Source organism: Halichoerus grypus, chromosome 8, assembly GCF_964656455.1.
Source record: "Halichoerus grypus chromosome 8, mHalGry1.hap1.1, whole genome shotgun sequence".
In the NCBI taxonomy this organism is placed as follows: domain Eukaryota; kingdom Metazoa; phylum Chordata; class Mammalia; order Carnivora; family Phocidae; genus Halichoerus; species Halichoerus grypus.
The window spans coordinates 113,413,247-113,436,602 of record NC_135719.1 but is presented as its reverse complement, the minus strand read 5'-3'; the positions used below and the strand labels follow the sequence as shown (position 1 = coordinate 113,436,602).

At 43.1% G+C, this 23,356-nt stretch overlaps 1 protein-coding gene across 1 annotated transcript; it reads left to right on the top strand.

Annotated features, from left to right (window-relative positions):
• The first annotated feature begins 563 nt into the window (after nucleotides 1-563).
• LOC118520365 (homeobox protein SIX4) lies at nucleotides 564-12,850 on the top strand. Its single transcript, XM_036068370.2, has 3 exons — nucleotides 564-1,432; nucleotides 4,163-4,851; nucleotides 8,494-12,850. Exons 1-3 carry the CDS (start codon nucleotides 564-566, stop codon nucleotides 9,288-9,290), a joined length of 2,355 nt encoding a protein of 784 aa, XP_035924263.2. The 3' UTR covers nucleotides 9,291-12,850.
• The last annotated feature ends 10,506 nt before the right edge of the window (nucleotides 12,851-23,356 follow it).

The window sequence follows — 23,356 nt, the reverse complement described above, 5'->3', positions numbered from 1 at the left end:
AGGCCACACAATTAATATTCCCGCTGGCATCCTAAGGACTCTCTTTGAAAGAGCCTGTTGTCCAGTTTTCAGGCCCCATTAGGTAATTTCCCGCCCAGAAGCCTGGCCTAAAAAGAATGTCGGTGTTTCCCTTCAGGTATAGGTGCCTGGGGGTCAGGGGGAGAGGGAAAGGCAAGGGGTGGAGTGGGAGGCGGGTGATCGACAGGGATAGAAACCGTGTCTCCTCCTCCCTCTGAATGTGAAATAGCCAATGAGGTGGCGCGGCCGGGCCGGCCCGGCCGCCAGTGCCATATAGTATGCAGCAACCCGAGGAGTCACGTTGGGGGAACGGCAGAAAGCAGCTATCCTTTTACACTACTTTGCTCTAGCAGCTATCTTAATGGTGACTGCGTGGCCGGGGGGAAACCTGATCGGCCAGATCCAGCCGAAACCGGGAGGGAGGGAGTGGGCTTTCCGGAGGGGGGGAGGTGGGAGGGAGACGAAGAAGGAGGAGTAAGAGAGGGGGAAAGAAAGAGGAAAAGAGTGCGAGGGAGTGAGGGAGGGAGGAAAATAAACAACAAAAAATGTCCTCTTCCTCCCCCACCGGGCAGATTGCAAGTGCGGCGGACATCAAGCAGGAGAATGGGATGGAAAGCGCCTCGGAAGGGCAGGAGGCGCCCCGAGAAGTGGCGGGGGGCGCGGCGGCGGGGCTGAGCCCCCCGGCTCCAGCCCCTTTCCCCCTGGAGCCGGGGGACGCCACGGCCGCCGCCGCAGGGGTGAGCGGAGAGGAAGGGGCAGTGGCGGCAGCGGCGGCGGATCAGGTACAACTCCACTCGGAACTTCTGGGCAGGCACCACCACGCCGCGGCCGCCGCCGCCGCCGCCGCCGCCGCCGCGCAGACCCCACTGGCCTTCTCGCCCGACCATGTCGCCTGCGTGTGCGAGGCGCTGCAGCAGGGGGGCAACCTGGACCGCCTGGCCCGGTTCCTGTGGTCGCTGCCCCAGAGCGACCTGCTACGTGGCAACGAGAGCCTGCTGAAGGCGCGGGCGCTGGTGGCCTTCCACCAGGGCATCTACCCCGAGCTCTACAGCATCCTCGAGAGCCACAGCTTCGAGTCGGCCAACCACCCGCTGCTGCAGCAGCTCTGGTACAAGGCGCGCTACACCGAGGCCGAGCGAGCCCGCGGCCGGCCACTGGGCGCCGTGGACAAGTACCGGCTGCGCAGGAAATTCCCCCTGCCCCGCACCATCTGGGACGGCGAGGAGACGGTGTATTGTTTCAAGGAGAAGTCGCGCAACGCGCTCAAGGAGCTCTACAAGCAGAATCGCTACCCTTCGCCCGCCGAGAAGCGGCACCTGGCCAAGATCACCGGCCTCTCCCTCACCCAGGTCAGCAACTGGTTCAAGAACCGCCGGCAGCGCGATCGGAACCCCTCCGAGACCCAGTCCAAAAGGTGAGCGCCAACTTTCCTCCTCCTCCCCCTTCCTCTCCCCCACCCCCTTCCCAGCTTTCTTTTCCTCCAAGTGCTCGCAAACATGGCGCTTACCTTCCCCACCAGCCTGGTCCGGCTGCCCACCTCTCCCCGCCCCCCACCTCTCCCCGACCGGAGGATGGGGGGGGGGCAGCGGTGGCGAGAGGCGGGGGAACCTCCCTCCTTACCCTCCCCCTCCTCCCCCCAGAAGTTTCTCGTCGCCCGCCTAGGTCTCAGTCCCCGCCCCCACCTCGGCTGGTCACCGCCGCCCAGTTTCCCACCCCCATCACGCTGGCTTTGAAGTTGCCACTCTCTCTCGGGTTCTGGTGGGGCGCAGGAGCGTGTGTAGGCGCCAGAAAGGGAGCTCTGGTTGCCGCCCGAGGCCCACGAAGGTTGCCAGCGCGGGCCGGGGTCTGCACCTCCAGCGGGTCACACCGGCCGGGCGCGTGCACGCGCTCCTAGACACTCCCCCCCCCCCCCCCCCGGCCGGATTCGGCTGCCCTCCCCTCCCGACCCAACCTGCGCTGGAGGTCGCCTTGGCCGCTCTGGAGGGATGAGGGTGTTGGTGGGGGCTAGCGTTTCAGAAGGGGGGCTGGGGACGTCGAGGTTTTATGTGACAGAGTTAATCATTCACCCTGCGCGCTGTGGTTCCCTTCGCGGCCGCGGCAACGTGGGGTGTTGGTGCGGCTGGGCTCTGCCGTGTTTTGAAACCTGATTCTGAGCTCCTTCGGATCGGGTTTCAGCGCCGCCGGGGCAGTGGGGCTGCGGGGCTTGCTTCCTCGGCCTCCGAACCCTGCCTGGCTCCCTCCTGGGACAGCAGTTGGGGGTGGGGGCGCTATCAGCTCCACACCTCCCAAAGTGCCCACCCTGGCGGGTTTGAACTTTTTGACTGGCAGAGTTTTGGGCCCCAACTGGTAGAAAATGTCAGGTTTTCCACTTCTTTTGTGCGGTCCTTTCGAGTCAGACACCTGGAGGGTGTATTTGGTGTATTGTTGAGCGAACTGTGGAGAAGGTCGCCTAAAGAGATGGTGTCTCCAGCCACGCGGGCATAGGACAGAAAGAACCCAAAGCAGCTCGAAGGTTCTGCCCAGAGAAGGAACTTGGGCGCCAGGGAGCTCGTCCGGGCCGAGCGAAAGCGATCGCCCGGCGCATTCCAGAGTCCGCCGCGGTCCGCCCTTGCCGCTCCTGCCCCTGCGCCCCCGCCGGGGCCCGACGGCTCCGGCGCTCCTCGCCCAAGGCAGGGAGGGAGGCGCTGTGTCCGACCGGGCCTCGCGATTATCAAAACAAAACGCGCACTGCGACCTGCGTGCATCCTTCCGCAGACCTGCGGGGAGACCCAGAGGAGGCCCGTCGGTCACCCCGCGCCAGCTTGTGGCAGCGGATCCCGTCGCTCGGAGCTCCGTCGGAATCCTCAGGGCCCGAGGCAGGGGGTGGGGAGCGGGCGTGGCGCGCAGGCCAGCAGCCTCCACTCCCCGGCTGGGCGCGTTCCCCGTCTCCCCAGCCACACTCTGCCGGCTTTGCGTACCCCCCCCAACTCCACACCCCCCGCCCCCGGCCCAGTTGCCTGGTTTAGGCCCCTCTCCGGATCTACCTCCCACCCGCACCCCCGGTGAGTCACCCTCGCAGACGGCGACGGCGGCTCAGCCTCAGCTCGTAAATCAAAGCGCTTTCTGCGCTCCTGGCCCCGCAGCCCAAAGCCCGGGTAATCCCCTCCCCTCCGCATGAAAGCGAACCGACCGCCGGGCACTGCAAGGGACGTGGATCTTCTACCGGGGCCAAGTCACACCACGCTTCCAAACTGCGAACTAACTGCCCCTTTCTCCCCCGCCCAGCCTCAGACCAAATGGGAAATCCCACCACTACCCCTCCCCGGATTTGGTATTTCCCCCCAAAGTCGGGGAGCTGAGGAACACAGTCCCCGTCTGGAGCAGAAGGAATGAGGGTGCTGGGGAAGGGGTCTGATGGTTACAAGGCTGCTGAGTGACCCACACCCTTTCCCTCCCACCTCACCAGGGCACTGGATGGTGTATGTTAAATAGGCCCCTATGGCTTCTTTTGGATTCAAAGGCGACTGCACATAACAGTTCTTGGGTTGAAAGTGCCTTTCCTACATCAAGGACAGCCACTTTGTTGAATGAGAGAGTTGTCAGTCTGGTGGAGTAGAAGTTTGGGAGCAGGTGAGAAAATGATCTCTTGTTAACTAACTGGCAAACAAAACTGAACACTTCCCACCTCCTGCTCCTTTGGCAGTTTCATTTACCTCCAAGATCACACTAATCTGAATTGGTTTTGAGGGGAGGGGAAGGAGTTCCTAAACAGGAAAGACTGACCACCTCATCTAGGGAGTTTTTTCTGCAGCATAGGTAGCAGCGTATATAACAGGAAGGAATAACTTCAATGCTATAAAAATGTACATACAATTCTCATAGTAAATCCTATTAGCTGAATTTACATCTTCCAGATCTCTGGACTTTGCCTGAATTTATTATTGGTAAAATGATTGGGATAGGAGAGTTTATCTTCCCACATTCTCTGGATGGTCAGAATCTGCTGAAAGTTCTCATAGCTTAAACAGGACTAAAAACTTCCTGCTCTGCTTTCCTTAAATACTGACTTTAATGGGGTTAGAGCCTGGACTTCTAAACAAATGGCACTATGTAGAATGTCGTCCCTCTGACCTTCTGAATGTCTTGGTTTTCCCCCTCTCTGCAGCGAGTCAGATGGCAATCCCAGCACTGAAGATGAATCCAGCAAGGGCCATGAGGACTTGTCTCCTCATCCACTCTCCGGTTCATCGGATAGTGTCACTAACCTCAGCCTTTCCAGTCACATGGAGCCCATATATATGCAACAAATTGGAAATGCTAAGATCTCATTAAGCTCTTCTGGAGTTTTGTTGAATGGAAGCTTGGTGCCTGCAAGTACTTCACCTGTCTTTCTTAATGGTAATTCTTTCATTCAGGGACCCAATGGAGTCATCCTTAATGGATTAAATGTGGGAAACACACAGACAGTGTCGTTGAACCCACCAAAAATGGCATCAAACATTGTGAGCAATGGTATATCCATGAGTGACATACTGGGGTCTACCTCCCACGATGTGAAGGAATTCAAAGTCCTCCAGAGTTCTTCAGCTAACCCAGCAGCCACCACTTCTTACAACTCCAGTGTCCCCGTGTCATTCCCAGGGCTGATACCCAGCACTGAGGTAAAAAGAGAAGGCATTCAAACGGTGGCTTCCCAGGATGGAGGCTCTGTGGTGACTTTTACTACACCAGTGCAAATTAACCAGTATGGCATTGTCCAGATCCCCAATTCCGGAACAAACAGCCAGTTCCTTAATGGGAGCATTGGATTCTCTCCACTGCAGCTGCCTTCTGTTTCCGTAGCAGCTTCACAAGGTAAAAGTCTCATTCGGCACCGTCACGCACCAGTGAATGTTTTAGCCAGCCGCTGTAAATGACGCATTTGGTGAGAGCTATAGATTGATGTTACCGTTCAGGTACCTCGTTGGCTGCCACAGCTGCAGAATAGCGTTGATTTGTCTCTCCTCCTTCACAACACCCGTGTAAGATCCAGCTTGTTTGGTTCCCTGGCATCGTGGACATGGGCTCGTATTTTCCTAACGACTGAATGGAAAAATACAGGTCATAGCAGATCTTGCCAGTTCTACAATTATAGAAATATGATAAGTCAATTGGTGCTTACAAAATAACCCATTGCTTGACATTTTAAGATTAAAAATTAATAAGATTGCTAAGAACACAAAATTAGTCAAGGCAGTTGGTACGAATGTGTACACTTTACCTAAGCATTTTCTGTTTGACCAAGAAGTATTTTAGAAGGGCAGGCTAAAAAGACTAGATCGGTTGTGTTTGATTCATGTTCCTCCTGTAATTAAAACTAACAGACCTAAAGGAAAACCAGAGGAATACGTGACTGGGTGTCTATGGCTCTGCATGTGTACTGGCCCCTAAATGTGTGGGTTTGTTTAGGAAGGCAATCGTAAGCCTTATTCTATATGTTTGTGGCTTTACTAAAGGCAATATGCTAAAGCAGACACTGATCTGAAGTTTGGGAAGCCTGAGGCTGATATTCCACGTCTTCACTGACTTTAAGCAAGTCTGATGGCTCGGTGTCATTTTTTGTATATAGAAACAAGAATAGTCAGAATGGCAGTGGAGGTGGTATGGCCCCTTAAAATTAGGAGTGGGGGATGTCACTGACCGTGTGCCTTCCTGTAAGCAAATCTGAATGTCCAGATTTCTGCGAAGCCAAAATTAAGTCTTGTTTGCCTTAAAAATCAGCTTCCTGTAAAATGGCTTTATCAAAAAAATATCCATTTATGCACAACTTTTTTTTGCTTCCACAACTATGATCTACTTCAGTTTATAGGAGGCATTTGGAAAAAATGTTGTTGAGTACATTTCATTCTATAAAATCAATTCTCAGGTAAAAGGGTAGTAAAACACAAAACTCCGGCAGCACACCATGTATTTCTTCATTGTTCCAAGTTCTGGAAAGGATTAAGTTAAGTCTTTATCCAACCTAAGGCAAAAATATGGAAACCACAAGGAAAGTCAAAGTGCTTCATTTTATAATAATTTAATGTGGATCTAACCCCTTTTTTCTCTTTAGGAAATTTCCAAACAGTAGATAACATTTTAAAGACAACAGATTTGAGCAAAAAGTCTGGTATGTACACTGGGGGAGAAGAAAAGCAGAAATAGTTTTCACATGTAATCTAGAAATATGCTACTAGAAAAGTATTATAAACTAAAGCTAATTTTTTTTTAAGATTTTTTATTTGAGAGAGAGAGCGAGAGAGAGAGCACGAGAGGGGGGAGGGTCCAAGGGAGAAGCAGACTCCCTGCTGAGCAGGGAGCCCGATGCGGGTCTCGATCCCGGGACTCCAGGATCATGACCTGAGCCGAAGGCAGTCGCTTAACCAACTGAGCCACCCAGGCGCCCCATAGCTAATTTTTAAAATGGGACATTTAATATGAATAAGAATAGCATTTTCGGTTAAAATAGCTAAGATCAAATAACAGAGCTGTCAATCCTTAGACTGGGTGCATTAAAGGCGTAAGTTTAACCAGATGGGTCCAGGAAGCAACGTTCCTTTATAGTAATTATGGACTGCTGTTCTCAATAAAGCATTTGGGGATTCAGGCTTTCTCAAAAACAGATACTGAAACTTGCCTTAAAATGTGTAGACAAGGTAGATTATCTTTCAATAGTTAGTATTTATATGCGGATTTTCTACATCTTTTACTCACTTTATAATCTGAGAAAATAAGGGTTTTTTTTCCTTACCGTCATTACAAAGTTAGGCTTTTCACCTATGTCCTTTTTCGTTTGGATTTTTTTAACTGATTTTGAAATTATTGTCCAATTTATAATTCAAGTGCAGTTATACTTAAATATCAAGTTTTGGATCACATCTGCTTTTCCTCCTTCATTCATATATGTTATAATTTCTACACATTCAAAAATATTATTTTATTTATATTCAGTAGCGGTTGGGGAAAATGTCCTGTCATATTATTTTTGGTTCCCTGAAAAAAATAACTAATCGTTTTGTTCGCATATACACAGGCAAATAGTTTCACGAATACATAACACATAGCAAAATAAATATTTCAGATGATTTTGCTACAGTTTAGCAGCCAACAAGAATTCTAAAGCACACTTACGTTGAAGTCAAGTAAAAGCCTTTTCATTTGTTTGGCCTGGAACAAACATTTGTGTTAGGGAAGAACCCAAACATATGCAGAGATGTTTTTATTAACACCAGTATTTCCATGAAGAATACTTTCTAGTGGTTAAATTTTTTTTAAAGCTTAAATACAGTGTTTTCTTTCTTTCTTTCTTTTTTTTTTTTTTCATTTAAAGACATTCCTTTGCATTTAAGGTGCTTAAAAAGTGTTTGGGAGACATATAAACAGCCCTATGACATTTATTTATCAATATACGTGGTACTATAATCACAGTTATTCTAATTCAAGAAGGGAAATGTTTTAGGTGAATTACCTTTAATATTGAGCTGTTTTCTCAAAATAATAGTTTACTGAACATCTAATTCAAGATCAGGGTAAACAACCCATCTGAGTAATTCTGTCACAAAATTCCCTCAGGTCCACCTTTCAGTGGCAAGATAATTACCATCATTTTACTGTGCCTATGTAAAGACTCAAAAAGAAAAGGGTTTTACTTGATAGTAGGAGTGAGGGGAAGGGTCTAATTCATCTCCGTTGTCTGAGTTACCTGATTTTGAACATCTTCTCAGCTTTCCACTTAGGTTTCTTTTTCTACTTCTGGTCTCTGTAGACCATTATAGTGAGAGCCTCAAAATACAAACCTTTTAAAGAAGCATTAGCTCTAGTTATTTACATTAATCTGTAATTTTAGAAGTACATTTTATTATTATCATTAATTCTTCCTATCACTGCAACCCTGAAAATTCAGAACTGGCACAACAAAAGAAAAAACTATTGAATATTTTGTTGATTTGACATTACTTTATGGTTAGTTTGGTGAAAGTTTGAAACTTGTCTGTACAGGTTTATATGGTTTAACTTCAGGCCCCAGGGCAACTCGTTTTATGGGGATTTTCTACATATCCATTTATGTCGGTTACTGAACTTGTCCTGAACAAAGGCATTTTGTTTTGCATTTGTGTTTTCTAGTTCTAACTGGCAGAGCTAGCTACAACTATCAACTGACTGAGAGAAATTGAGTTGGTAATAGTGAACCAGAAACTTGATGGAAATTAGAACCTGGAAAAAAAGGTTTTCTCACACTTCGTTTCTAAACTAGTAGTTCTCACTTCCACTGTGTCATCAGACTTACTTGGGAGTTTAAAATACACCTGTTCTAGGACTTACTGAGTCAGATTCTCAGGAGGAGAGCCTGGGAATCTGTAGTTTTAAGTGCTGATGGTGATTCTACTGAACCTGAGAAAAATCATGTGTGTAAAAAAGTATCTTTTTTTCTTTCCTTATCAGTTCTATCAATGATAATCTGTACTTTATTTTTTTTAGGTAATATTTCAGTAAATTCAAGCACTTCAGATGGGAGCACATTTACAAGTGAGTCCACCACAGTCCAGCAAGGAAAGGTTTTCTTGAGCTCTCTTGCTCCCAGTGCAGTGGTATACACTGTTCCTAATTCAGGCCAGACTGTAGGATCTGTTAAACAGGAGGGCTTGGAGAGGAGCCTGGTATTTTCTCAGTTGATGCCTGTCAATCAGAATGCACAAATAAATGCAAACCTGTCTTCTGAAAGTATCTCGGGGAGTGGCCTCCATCCACTGGCCTCCTCATTAGTTAATGTATCCCCAACTCACCATTTTTCCCTGACTCCCCCTACCTTACTAAATCCCACCGAGCTAAACCCTGACATTGCTGATAGCCAGCCAATGTCTGCACCTGTGGCGAGCAAATCTACTGTGACATCTGTCAGCAACACCAACTATGCAACTCTTCAGAACTGTTCCCTTATTACTGGTCAAGATCTCTTGTCAGTCCCCATGACCCAGGCTGCCCTTGGGGAAATTGTTCCTACAGCTGAAGACCAGGTGGGTCACCCTTCCCCAGCAATACACCAGGATTTTGTCAGAGAACATCGTTTGGTTCTGCAATCAGTAGCTAACATAAAAGAGAATTTCTTAACAAATTCTGAGGGCAAAGCCACAAGCAACTTAATGATGCTGGACTCAAAATCCAAGTATGTCCTAGAGGGCATGGTCGAGACTGTCTGTGAAGACCTGGAAACAGACAAAAAAGAGCTTGCCAAGCTCCAAACTGTCCAATTGGATGAAGATATGCAAGACTTATAAACTTGAGTTCTCTCTCTCTCTCTTTTTTCTGGCATCAGCAGGCAGATCTTTTCACGGAGCCCTGAGGACATAAAGCATTTTCCCATTTACAGGGAAACACTAGTTTTGTGAGTAAATGAATTCAGGAGACTGGATTGATCTGCATGAAGATCACAGTTAAATATACAGGAATAGAACTGCATCGCTGCAGCTTTTTCATTCACATATGTTCTCTTTTAAATAGATGGAGACAAAGGAACAAGATGAAATATATCAAGTCAAAGTGTATCATTTGGTTGACTTAATATAATTCTAAGGTCAAATGGAGCTCTATAGTTCTTTAAATTTAAACGGTATACACCTGACATTGGCATTAGAAACAATACAGTTATTTTTGTTTACTCTTACTCCATGGGCATTGATGAGGTTAAGAAGCATAAATGGTACTCCGCACTATTCTAAGGGTTTATTTTTGAATATATGCATTTCTGTTTTTCAGCATTTTTGTGAAAGTCTTGGTTTGTCTCTACACATTTCCAAATGTGCTTGCTAATAGTCCAGTGGGGCTGAGAAAGTTTGCAACTCCACTAAAAACTCTGAAATAAACTTCAGTATGAGTGTAAATATATTAGTCTTATAAGCCAGGATTTGAGGAATTACAGTGAATTTTATTTATGCTGTATATGTTTCTCTTATACTTCAGACACTATGAACTGAAAAGAAAAATGTTTTCTTACTGTTTAATTTATTTTTATTGCTTGAACAGGAAGTGAACATAGTTATTTCCAACAAAGTTTTACTTTTTGTAGGATTTTAAAAGTAATGATTTTTATCAGCAGTCTGTTATGGTCAATATTAATAACACTGAAACAGGCAATCTAACTCCCAATATTGGAATTTTGGTACTTCTTTTCACATCGTTGTTCTTTATTTAGCAACTCTCTGATTCATTTAAATGTGTTTTCTATAGAATTCTATGTGCCTTTATGCCTTGTGGCCTTTTAATTATTCTTACTAAGGTACAGAAGTGTCAACAAAAGCACTGATGGCTCTTTTCTATCTAACAGGGTTATTTTCACCACAAAATTGCTTTAAGTCTGAAGAACGTAAGTTTCACTTATATAATTATGTTTATGATGTAAATGGATGAACAACTGATTATATTTGATGCTCTTCATTACAATGAAAATAACAATCATAGATTACCAGGTAAATTTAATTCTGTAGACTATGAAAACAACCATTTTAAACTAAGGAAAGAATATATAAATTCTCTTGAGCAAAACTCTGCCCTGATGAAACTTAGTTCTAAGTGTTTTGGATCAGTTGTTACGTTATGACATACAACTGTTATTTGCACTATATTATCATGTCTTGTTTAAAAGTAAATCTTTTGGGGTTTCTTTGAGAAGCTTGCTTGATAATGTTGTGAGCTGTGGTTATAGTTTTTATCAGGACTGAACACAAAATGGAATAATGCAAATACATTTATGTAGTGAGTAAAGTCTCTGGTGTCTGCAAAGCAAGAAATGTGAGAAAATGATCTCTTCGGAGATGACTTAAAGTCGTTGAACATAAAGATGTTACCAGTGTTGCTCTCTTCGAGATCAGAACAAAGAGTGTACTCTTGATCCCAACAGGCCCATCAGCTGAGCATGTTGAATAACGGCCATAGAGGACTTACCTTTTCTTGTTATTGCAAATGGAACTCGCAGACATAGGTAAAGAGCCCTATCAAGACTTCTTCCCATCGTTTTGCTAAAGAACTTAGATCCCATCTTTTTTATGGAATTAGTCAATGTTCTTAAACTGCTGAAACTACAGTTTTTCATCTTTTTTTTTTTTTAACAAAGTCAGGTGTTTTAGAGTTCTCTTCTCCTCCACCACTACTTACTCAGCTTATTGTTGTTGTTTTTTCCTGTAGGTGTGTGCTGATCATGTTACTGAGATTAATTATATGGTTCTCTAGTGTAGTTTACATGAAAATGATGGCTTTTCACTTGATGGCTGCAGATAGCAAGAGTTTTTGTTCGTTATTTTAAAATACCGATCTAATAAGGGAGATGGGAACGTTTAAAAAGTTATATATATCATATATATAACTGGAAAAGTTTCATATGTCTTCCAAAAATATAATAAGCCTCTCTTTTATTCACAGTTCTTCCTCTTTTTTTTCTCTTAAGAAAAAGAAAAGATAGCACAAAACTTAAAACTTACCTAGGAAACCCATTCATACTCCCAACATGATGTAATTATACCCGTACAATTACTTCAGGTAGCTACACAATATACCAGGTAAGAATCAATGCACATTCTAGAGAACTTATTGTTCTTTTCTATTCTTTCAGTAAAATAAGGGCCAGTTGGTTTATAGCCCATACATATGTGAATGAAATAAGATAAACCCCATGATCTCCTTGCACAGAATTGCAAATGTTTTTTGCAATACCAAGGGCCAGACTCAGGACCCTTGGAGTTCATGTGGCAGAATTTCTCTTACATAAACCAATGCTTGAAGATGCTGCAAATGACCCTCAAATGATCCCCAAAGAGGAATCAGAATAGGGGTAAAAACTCTCCCTGCAAAGCCCAACCCCTCCTGCTGGCTGTGGGATTTTTGGTGTGAGGCTCTCTATGCACTCTGCCAGAATTTGGCATTTAGCTCTTAGTTACAGCTAGTAAAGAACAGTTTTGTCATTTAAAGAGAAGGTGCATTTGTTCCTCAATCAAGCAAGAACACCTGTGTTGTAGTGCTTCATAGCTCATATATATTTATAGTAACAAAAAGACTGAATCGTACACGTTTCAGTGCCTTTCTTGTGTTATGAAAGGCAAGTAGACGTTATAGCCATAGGTAAAAAATGTGTAGTTAAATTGCACACTGACCTTAAATCTCCTTGTATATGCCCTTGCATTTTGCATGTCAAAAGTTGGATTATTGGGCATGTGTTGCAGCCTGCCCTGCTACGTTAGGCAAGTGTGTGTTAGTACATAGCCAGAAGTTCTTCATTCTTTTACAATGTTTTTGACAGATCATCTCATCATAAAAATATAAATAATTCAGGACATTTGTGGGGAAAAGAACTACATTTTACAAAAGATGTTTCGAAGTCTTCCTAGAACTTAGATGATAGAGCCTAAAAAGAGTTATTTTGTATCTAGTTGAGACATTTCATGTTAATTTAATATTACCGCCGTACATTTTATTAATCAATTATGTAGCATGTGACTCTTGGCTTTCAGGGTTCTCAATTTTTGTTCTTTTGTTGCATGTACTGTATGTTTAGAGGAGACCAGTTATAGACTCAATATGGTTTTACTGTGCCTTACACAAAGAGAAAATCTATACAGAATGTATATCATGGGGTGGGGTGACAGAGTCTCTACTGCACTGTGAGGTGATGGCACACAGAGCATGTCCCAGAACATTTCTGTGCTTAATTACCCAACCAAAGAGATCTAAAGTATGTATGTTGTACTGTAATAGGGGTTTATGCCTGGACAATTAAGTGTTTTATTTGTTTTCTGAAATGATGTGAACTTATTTTTCTAAACACTATGCTAAATAAACTTTATATTTATACATACGTTGTGTTTAAAAAGTTATTTATCGCTGGAAAAAAAAAAGAGAAGAGTAGGGAAAAAGAAAAACAAAAACCCACACAAACATTCCATAGGCTGGCAGGTACAACAACAAAAGGAGTCATTTTAGAACAATCTCTGTTGGTCTTTGTACAAGATTATGCAATTCACTTAATTGTATTGCATACCCAAAGCTAAATGATTAGATTTCATCCTCAGTGTAAAGAAATGTTTCCTATGCATCTGGGTATTCCAAAATCTGACTCTCATACTCTAAAAGGTTTATTGGAATTAAATTCAATGATCCAAAGACCTTTCCATTCCCAACCTTACTGGATGAGCTCAATATAATGCATCTTTCAAGCATTCCCATTAACCGAAGCCTGGTTACACCGCAGTTGGGTCCACCAGTGATTTGACTTGAAGATACGGACACAACTGCACCACTGAAGACTCAGCCCTGCTACAGTTTGATCCTACCTTTAAAATTACATGACCTCTGGGGGCGCCTGGGTGGCTCAGTCGTTAAGCGTCTGCCTTCGGCTCAGGTCATGATCTCAGGGTCCTGGGATCGAGCCCCACATCAGGCTCCCCGCCCGGCGGGAAACCTGCTTCTCCCTCTCCCACTCCCCCGCTTGTGTTCCCTCTCTTGCTGTGTCTCTCTCTGTCAAATAAATAAAAATAAAAAATAAATTTTAAAAAAAATTACACGACCTCTGATGAGGTATGCCTCCCTCACTGAAATGAAGAGGAACTTGGATAAGGGAGATTGGCACCACCTATACAATTGTATTACAAAACCAGTTAAAGGCATCAAATTAATTTCAGGCATTTCTTGAACTTTTTTATATTCTTGTCGTTTGTTTCATTTGTTTAGCAATTTTCTATGTAGCTAAACCAGTTAAAGTGGATAGTGTCTCAGTGAGTCTAGGGTCAGAGTATTGTGGAGTGATTACATTTTATAACACCTTAACCAAACAAATATTTTAAAACATTTGACAGGTCATTGACCTACTTCAAACATTTGTGACTTGGCAGAATCTAGCAAACTAAATAAAAACCTTCAAGGGGAATTCAAGAGTTTCAGCTATAGGATTCCATACCACTTTTTCTGCTTCCCTTAAGAAATAATATATGTGGGGTGCTGGGCTGGCTCAGTAGGCATGTGACTCTTGATCTTGGGGTCATGAATTCAAGTCCCATGTTGGGCATAGAGCTTACTTAGAAAAAAATAATAAATGTGGAAATTTACCTTTATACATCACCATTTTCAATAAAGTAGATAGTAAATACATAAAGATATATTCAGATAATGGCCAGTACTATAAAGTCTATAACAAGGTAATGAGACTGAGCATGGGGAATGGTAGAAGTGGGGACACACATTACATTGGTCAAGGAAAGTCTCAAGGAAGTAAACTTAGAACAAAGAGGCGTGAATGAAGAGAGAGAACCAACCCACAAGACTTAGAAAAATAGCATTGCAGACCTAGGAAACAGCAGGTACAAAGACCCTAAGGGAGGAGCAGAGTGGCTGTTAACTCCTAGTGTTAACCCTAGTAGTCATTTAGTAGGAGATGCAATCAGAGAGAGAGGCAGCTAGGTGCCAGATCACAGGTAGAACTTTATTGGTCTGTGCTGAATTGTTTGGATTTGAGTCAGAGAAGCAAGGATTGACATAACACGATTTACACGTTTTTTTAAAGATTTTGTTTATTTGACACAGAGAGAGAGAGCGAGAGAGGGAACACAAGCAAGGGGTGCGGGAGAAGGAGAAGCAGGCTTCCCGCCGAGCAGGGAGCCCGATGTGGGGCTCGATCCCAGGACCCTGGGATCATGACCTGAGACGAAGGCAGACGCTTAACGACTGAGCCACCCAGGCGCCCCACAATTTACACTTTAAAATATCACTCTGCCTATTCTTTGGAGAATGGTGTTGTAGGAAGCCATTCTTGTGAGGGAAGGGATTAGGAAATTATGTCATATTGTCCTAAGCTGTTGGACAGGAAATACCTCAGGAGCTGTTGAAGCATGTATGGCCGTTTTTTCCTAAATGTCACCAGAATTTCTGCTCCCCAAGCCTTCTGTCTACTCTGCCTCTTGCTGTTGGCCAAAGCCGCCAGCTTCCTGCTATGATTGTCCCAGTCTGAACTTGTGCCCTGAACTCCAGTCTGTAGATCCAGTTCCCTAATGGATATTTTCAGAATGTCCCAGTCACCTATGACTCTACATATGAAAAATTTAAACTATTATGTTTGCCTTAAGTCTGTTTCTCACTCAGTGCTCCTCATTATATAGTAGCACTCATTTATCCACCAGCCAAATAAAAAATCTGGGGCTCACTCTGGAGTCTTCTCTCCCTTTCTTCCCACCTCCTCCACCAGATCACTACATCGCTCCATGGCTGCTATTTTACTGTCTCTTGAATCAATTCCTTCCCCTCCATTTCTAAAGTTACTGCCATAGTTTAGGCACTTATCGTTTTGGTTTTTGTGGGGGTTTTTTTTATATATTTTATTTTTAAGCAATTGCTACACCCAACATGGGGCTTAAACTCATAACCCCGATATCAAGAGTCTCATGCTCCACTGACTGAGCCAGCCAGGTGCCCCAGCATTTACCATTTCTTGACTGAATTATTACAATCACCTCCTACCTGGTATCTCAGTGTCTGGTCCTCATTCCAGGCTACATTACAATTATATTTAGATGTAACTTTCAGAATTCAAGACATTTCAGCCTCGCTTTCCAGTTTAGACATGGTCTCCACTGTCTATGAAATACCATTCAAACCCCTTCACAGGGGTGCCTGGGTGGCCCAGTTGGATAAGTTCTGATTCTTGGCTTTGCACTCAGGTCGTGATCTGAGGATCATGAAACTGAGCTGTGTGTCAGGCTCTGTGCTCAGGGCAGAGTCGGCTTGGGATTCTTTCTTGCTTTTGCTCTCGCTTGCTCTCTAAAATAAATAAATCCTTAAAAAATAAAAACAATAAACCCCTTAACATACAAAGCCCCCAAGACCCAGGCCCTACTTCTTTGTCTAGTCACATCTGTTCCCCAAAGGGACCGGGTTCTTTCTCACCTACCCAATCACCAAGACTCACTAGATGTCACTAGTGAATCTAGTGCTCTGAGAATCTCCGTCTCACCCTCATACAGAACAGTGCATGGCCCATTCTGGGACTTGACAGGGATTTATGCCTTCCCTTAGTGTAGCACTTATCACATCATTATGTGTTTGCTTCTCTGCACTTTCATCTCTGCTTCTCTGGCATTCAGTGTAATGGAGCATAGTAGGCACTTAAAAAATATTTGTTGAATGCACAGTGACTCTGTTATCCTTTCCTTTAAATCATTTCACTTGCTCTGGATTAAGGAACTTCATTGCTAGGGCACCTGCCCGCTCAGTCAGTAGAGCACGTGACCCTTGATCTTGGGGGTGTAAGTTCGAGCCCCACACTGGGTGTAGAGATTACTTAGAAAATAATAAAATCTTCTTTTAAAAAGAAAGAAACTTATTTGCTAAACTAGTTAAAGCATTATCTCTATTTAGAGCTCAAAAAATAAATCAATACATTTGAGGGTAGAACTTTAAAGTGGCTCTTTGAATCTTCTAGCATTAGTGGATGGTCTTCATGGTAATTATTTTCCTTATGGCTCCAAGGTTTTTTCCACTTACTTCCAAATAGAGGCTGGGTTTCAGCAGATAGAGGTTGGCTAAAGTTTGACAGACAAGTGGGGCATTAGCACAAAATATAGTCACTAAGCTTTTTTAGATCAATGTTTCAAAATAGCAGTGATGTACAGAAAAGCTATTTATACTTATGTATAGATATACTTTCTAAAAATATTCTCTCTGTGGATGTATTCCTATTACTTGTATGTGAACTGAGCAGATGTCTAAAGAGTCTATGAGGAATAGTAAATGGAACGTAGAGTTTAGGCATCAGGAAATCTGGATTCTAATTAGCTTTTAGATTTGGGAAATATCAATTCACCTCTCTGGAACCTATTTTTTCCCATTGAAATGGATATGTTGGGTATCCTTATATTTGAGATTCATGTAGCTATAAGAAATGAAAAAGGTTAATAAAATGCATGCCCTCCCCCCACCACATAGGTTAAGAAGACCAAATCAATTACAGAATGAAAATACACTGTGACCTGCAGAGGACTACAAATGTAAAATAAAATAATGGATACTGAGTCAACAACCTGCGACCCTCTAGGATTATTTAGAGGTGTAGAGTGAGGTGAGGCAGGTCTGGGTCTACACTCTTCCACCTTCTTCACCTGTCTCTACTTTGCTCCCTAACGGTTCTGCCCTTCTCTCAGGTACCGCCCTACCTCCCCAAGTGCCTTAAGTGATAACCCTGGTGTGGGTGCTTAACAGTTTAAGATATGATGAGCCCAACCCGCACCCCCATGGTTTTGCTTTTTTTTAAAACTCCTCCCCTCCTCTTGGGAATTTGCATTTTAAGGAAGGCTTTTAAAGACACAAAAGAACCAAGCTGTAATCATAATGATAAATTTCAGATTAATAAAACTGAGCAAGGTGTTCCCTTTTCCTAAGAGCAGCAGACATGTGTGTCTGTGTGTGTCTGTGTGTGTGTGTGTGTGAAGCTGGGTATAGGGAGAGAAGGATAGATGAGCAGAGGAAAAGAGAGATTATCTCCATTTCTCTTCTTTGTGTGCTCTACTTTCCCCCTGGATATCTAGGACCAGACAGTGGAATTTGAGCTGTTGGATCCTCTGAAAACAATTAACAATATAGTTTTCCCCACCCCATCTCATCCAGAGCTTGGGATATTTCCTTCAAGAGAATTCCTGTGTTGAAAAGTCATTAGCTAGAATAAAACCATAAAAATTAGCTACAGAAAAACAAAGGTTGTTCCAGGTTTTTCTGGGTTTTTTTGCTTTTAAAGATGTGAGCTATAGGGGTGCTTGGGTGGCTCAGTCAGTTAAGCATCCAACTCTTGATTTCAGTTCAGGTTATGGTCTCAGGGTCTTGAGATCAAGCCCAGGGTTGGGCTCCAGACTCAGCGTGGAGTCTTGAGATTCTCTCTCTCCCTCTGCCCCTCCTCCCTTGTGCCCCACCCTGCGTTGCTCACACATTCTCTCTCTCAAATAAATAAATGAAATCTTTGGGAAAAAAAAAAAAAGGTGGCTCTGTCAGTTGGGTGACTGACTCCTGGTTTTGGCTCAGGTCGTGATCTCAGGGTCCTGGGTTGGAGCCCCATGACTGACTCCATGCTCCCTGGGGAGTCTGCTTCAGGATTCTCTCTCTCACTCTGCCTCCCCACTGCACGTTCTCTCTCTTTCTCTCTCTGAAATAAAGAAACAAATCTTTTTTTTTTAAAAAGATGTGAGCTATATAGGAGATGTGCCAAAGAAAACCCAAAATACACATTTGGTTGAAATTAGGGAATTTAATACAAGTTTGTGTTCATTTTTATTTATTTAATAAGTACATTCTTACTGTGTTCTTTAAAAGATGGATGACCTTGAATATCTTAGTATAAATGTATTACTCATTCCTTGGCAAATTTATTTTATTAGCATTTAATGGGGGGGGAAAAGATGATTGAAATCCTGCCCCTGCATGAATAATCATTAGTGCTTTTAATCCTAAAGTGACTTAAGTATCCTCTCCCAATCGTCCCAGGTAGAATTTCCAAAATCTCTCCAATGAACACATAATAGTTCTAAGAATACATACAGTCTCCAAGAGTCCCTTACTTCTAGTCTCACTATACAGTCATACTCCAATATCTTAACAAACACGCATCGGTCTTCCCAAGAACAAGCACAGATTTTCCCATTAGGTAGCAAGTTGATAGTGTTGTAATACTGAGCTCCTAGTAAGAGCAAAGCTATATCAATATAGGATTTGTGGGGGTTTTTTCTTTTTGTTTGTTTTAAGATTTTATTTATTTGAGAGAGAGAGTGAGTGAGAGAGAGAGAGCACAGGGAGAGGGAGAAGCAGGCTCCCCACTGAGCAGGGAGCCCAATGTGGGACTCCATCCCAGGACCCTGGGATCATGACCCAAGCAGAAGGCAGACGCCCACCCAGCTGAACCCTCCAGGAGCCCCTAGGATTTGTGTTTTTCAAGGGGGAATAAATTATGCTAAAATTTGCCTTTATTTTATTTTAAATGGTACATATTAACAATGTAAATTAAATGTATGAAGAAGATTGGGTCCCTATGTAAAGTATCTAAGGTGAAAGATTATTTATCAAATGCTTTAAATTCCTTAGAAGCACTCTAAAATATATTAGCTATTGAATGTTAAATACAAAGCATTTCTCTGTTTATCACAGCAGATCCCCATATGGAGCCTGCAAGAAAATATTTTCTAAGTTATTATAAATAAAACTGCCTTTTAATTTTTTTTCTAGAATCCAAAATTTTCATTAATTGCACACTAATAGACCTCTTTTCAGTTGTCCTTAGGTTTCTCCATGAAAACTGTTAGATGTGTCTGTAAACCAAGGTAATTTTTATAAAGAAAAGGAACCTTTGATATAATATCCTAAATACTACTTTATATGCCCGATGATCATGTTACCTTAGTGCATACTCCCCAGAGGTCTGGGTAAACCGAAGTTATAGATGCCCACCATTCGTTTTCATTGCTGTAAAGAATATGGCAACATTCAGCGGAGATTCGTGTTTCCCAGTGCCAATTCGATGAAGCCAAAATCTTGGCAATGACAATGCACTTGTATATAAACATAAGACCAGGTTTGTGATTTGGGCCCAAGTTCCTATACCAGAGGCGAAAACTGTTCTAAAGGACCACTTTCAGCCTCTGGAAACATCAGGAACCCTGAAAAGCTCCCAAAGCTCTGCTAGAATCAGTTTACTTAATTTTTTTTTTTTAAGATTTATTTATTTGAGAGAGAGAGAGAGAGAGCACACAAGCAGAGGGAGGGGCAGAGGGAGAGGGGGAGGGAGAGAAAGAATACTCAAGCAGACTCCTCCCTGCTGAGCACGGAACCCGACATGGGGCTCGATCCCAGGACCCTGAGATCGTGACCTGAGCTGAAATCCAGTCAGATACTTAACTGACTAAGCCACCCAGGTGCTCCCAGTTTACTTAATTTATAGCAAACCCCAGCATACATAGGTCAAGTGCCAGGCTCATTACTGGGGCTTCAAGGATGGAGAAGTCAGCCTAACATCTAAGAACTAAGTTAAGTGGATTGATAGGGAAATACAAACTATCCATGCTAAAGTACTAAAAAGAGGTATGTAGAACATGTCCAGAAGAGTTGTACGAGGCCCAAAGGGCAGGGTGATATTGCTTTTTAAAAATGTATTTTAAGAGTACTCTGGCAGGGCACAGAGAAAGAATGTTCTAGGTGGGTGATACAGCTTTTCTAATAAGGATTTTAAACTTTAGAGGCAATGGGTCATCATGAAAAGCATTATTTTTTTAAACTTCCACCCTTTTTATTATTGCAAAAAAGATTATTTCCTATAGAAAACACAGGACACAAAAATCTTACACATAATCCCATCACCTGGAGATAATAATAGCTAACATTAAGTATATATTTACTATTTGCTAAGTACTCTTCGAAGTGCTCTTACACGTGTTGCATCCTTTATTCATTAAAACAACCCTGCGAAGTAGGCATAATTACAGTCCCGGTTTTGCAGGATACCGAAGCACAGAGGACACAAGTAATTGTCCTAAATGTTCATAGCAAGTAGCTGAGCTGGCTCCAAAGCATGACCCTCCCTTTTTCTAATTAAAAAAATTATTAATTTCTTTAAAAATTTTTAATTGTAATAAAGAATATATAAAATTTACCAATTTCAATCTTTTGAGGAAAGGTCATATTTTTTCCATAGTGGCTGCATCATTTCACCATCCCACCAACAGTGCGCAAGGGTTCCAATTTTTCCACGTCCTTGCTAAACCTATTTTCTGGTTTTTTTTTTTTTTTAAGATTTTATTTATTTGACAGAGAGAGAGCAGGAGAGCACAGGCAGGGGGAGGGGCAGAGGGAGAGGGCGAGCAAGAAGCAGGCTCCCCGCTGAGCAGGGAGCCCAATGTGGGGCTCGATCCCAGAACCCTGGGACCACGACGAAAGCCGAAGGCAGTTGCTTAACCAACTGAGCCACCCAGGCGCCCCATTATGCTTTTTTGATAGTAGCATCTCAGTGGGTGTAAGGTGCTATCTCACTGTGGTTTTGATATGCATTTCTCGGATTAATGATGATAAGTATCTTTTCATATTCTTTTTGGCCATTGGTATATCATTTTTGGAGAAGTGTTTAAGTCTTTTGCCCTTTTTTAATCTAATTATTTGATTATTTTATTATTGAATTGTAGGAATTCTTTTCATTTTTCTTAAAGATTTTATTTTTAAGTAATCTCTACACCTAATGTGGGGCTTGAACTCAACCCCAAAATCAAGAGTTGCATGCTCTATTGACTGAGCTAGCCAGGCACCCCTTGAATTGTAGGAATTCTTTATATATTCTGGATATTAATCTCTTTTCACATATATGATTCGCAAACATTTTCTCCCATTCCATATAGACTGCCTTTTCATTCTGTTGATTATGTCCTTTCATGAACAAAAGGGTTTTTTCCTTCTTTTTATTAGAGCTGACACACAATGTTACATTAGTTTCAGGTGTACAACATAGTGATTCAAAAACTATGCACGATGCTATGCTCATCACAAGTGTGGCTACCACCCGCCCCCATACAGCGCTATTACAATATCATTAACCATATTCCCTCTGCTGGGCCTTTCAGATGAACAAAAGTTTTTAAGTATGATGTCGCATTTGTCTATTTTTGCCTTCATTAGCCTGTGCTTTTGGCAGCATATCCAAGAAATCATTGCCATGCAATATCATGAAGCTCCTCTCCTGCTTTCTTTTAGGAGTTTTGTAGTTTGGGGTCTTATATTTAGGTCTTTAGTATATTGGATTGATTTTTGTATAAGAGTATAAGAGTCTACTTTTTTTTTTTTTTGGAAAGGGACAGTTTTCCCAGCACTATATGATAAAGAGACTGCCTTTTCCCCATTGAGCAAAGTTTGACCTTTTAATATATATATAAAGTGATGCATTATAAGGAATTGGCTCACTTGATTACAGAGATCAGCAAGTCCCAAGACTTTGGTAGGGTGACTCGGCAAGCTGAAGAGCCAGGGGAACCAGTGGTTTAGTTTTAGTCCACGTCCCAAGGCCTGAGAACCAGAAGAGTTGACGGTGTAGTTTCAGTCTGAAGGCCAGCAGATTTAGGTCCCAGGAAGGGCCAGTATTTCAGTTTAAGTACAGAAGCAGGAGAAAATGGGGCACCTGGATTGCTCAGTGGTTAAGCATCTGCCTTCAGCTCAGGTCATGATCCTAGGGTCCTGGGATCGAGTCCCACATCAAGCCCTGCATCCGGCTCCCTGCTCAGTGGAGAACCTGCTTCTCCCTCTCCTGCTCCCCCTGCTCGTGCTCTCTCTCTCTCTTTCTCTTTCTCTCTCTGTCAAATAAATAAATAAAATAAAATAAAAAGAAGCAAGAGAAAAGCCAATGTCTTAGTTCAAAGACCATCAGGTAAGAGTTCTCTCTCTCTCTCTTTTTTTAAAGATTTATTTACTTATTTGGGGGGGTGGGGAGGGCAGAAGGAGAGGGAGAGAATCCCAAGCGGACTCCCCGCTGAGCTCGGAGACCGACTGACATGAGGCTCTATCTCACGACCTTGAGATCATGACCCTGAGATCATGATCTGAGCTGAAATCAAGAGTCAGACATTTAATGGACTGAGCCACCCAGGTGCCCCAGGCAGAAGCTCTTTCCTACTGAGAGGAAAAGTCAGCCTTTTTCTTCTTTTCAGGCTTTCAACTGATTGCATGAAGCCCACACACATTATGGAGGGCAATCTGCTTTACTCAGTCTACTGATTTAAATGTTAATGTCGGAGTGCCTGGGTGGCTCAGTCAGTTAAGCGTCTGCCTTCTGCTCAGGGTCCTGGGATGGAGCCCCACATCAGGCTCCCTGCTCAGCAGGAAGCCTGCTTCTCCCTCTCCCACTCCCCCTGCTTGTGTTCCTGCTCTTATTATCGCTCTCTCTGTCAAATAAATAAATAAAATATTAAAAAAATAAATAAATGTTAATGTCATCCAAAAACACCCTCATAGACACACTCAGAATGATGTTTCACCTGGGCATCCCATGACCCAATCAAGTTGACATGTAAAATTAACCATCATAGGGGCATCTGGCTGAGACTTTCTTGATTTCAGGGTCATGAGTTCAAGCCCCACACTGGGCATAGAACCTACTTAAAAAAAAAAATCATCACACACTGCCACTTAGGAGTTGAGTGACCCTGGGCAGATTACTTCCAATTCCCTGTGCATCTGTTTCCTTATCCATAAACTGGGAATAATTATACTACCTACCTCATAGACTTTTTTTTTTTTAAGATTTTATTTATTTGACAGAGACAGAGAGACAGCGAGAGAGGTAATACAAGGGGGAGAG

Coding starts and splice junctions, on each gene's coding strand:
- LOC118520365 (XM_036068370.2), top strand. CDS start 564: ATGTCCTCTTCCTCCCCCACCGGGCAGATTGCAAGTGCGGCGGACATC. Junction 1,433..4,162: donor TCCGAGACCCAGTCCAAAAG/GTGAGCGCCAAC, acceptor CCCTCTCTGCAG/CGAGTCAGATGGCAATCCCA. Junction 4,852..8,493: donor TTCCGTAGCAGCTTCACAAG/GTAAAAGTCTCA, acceptor TATTTTTTTTAG/GTAATATTTCAGTAAATTCA.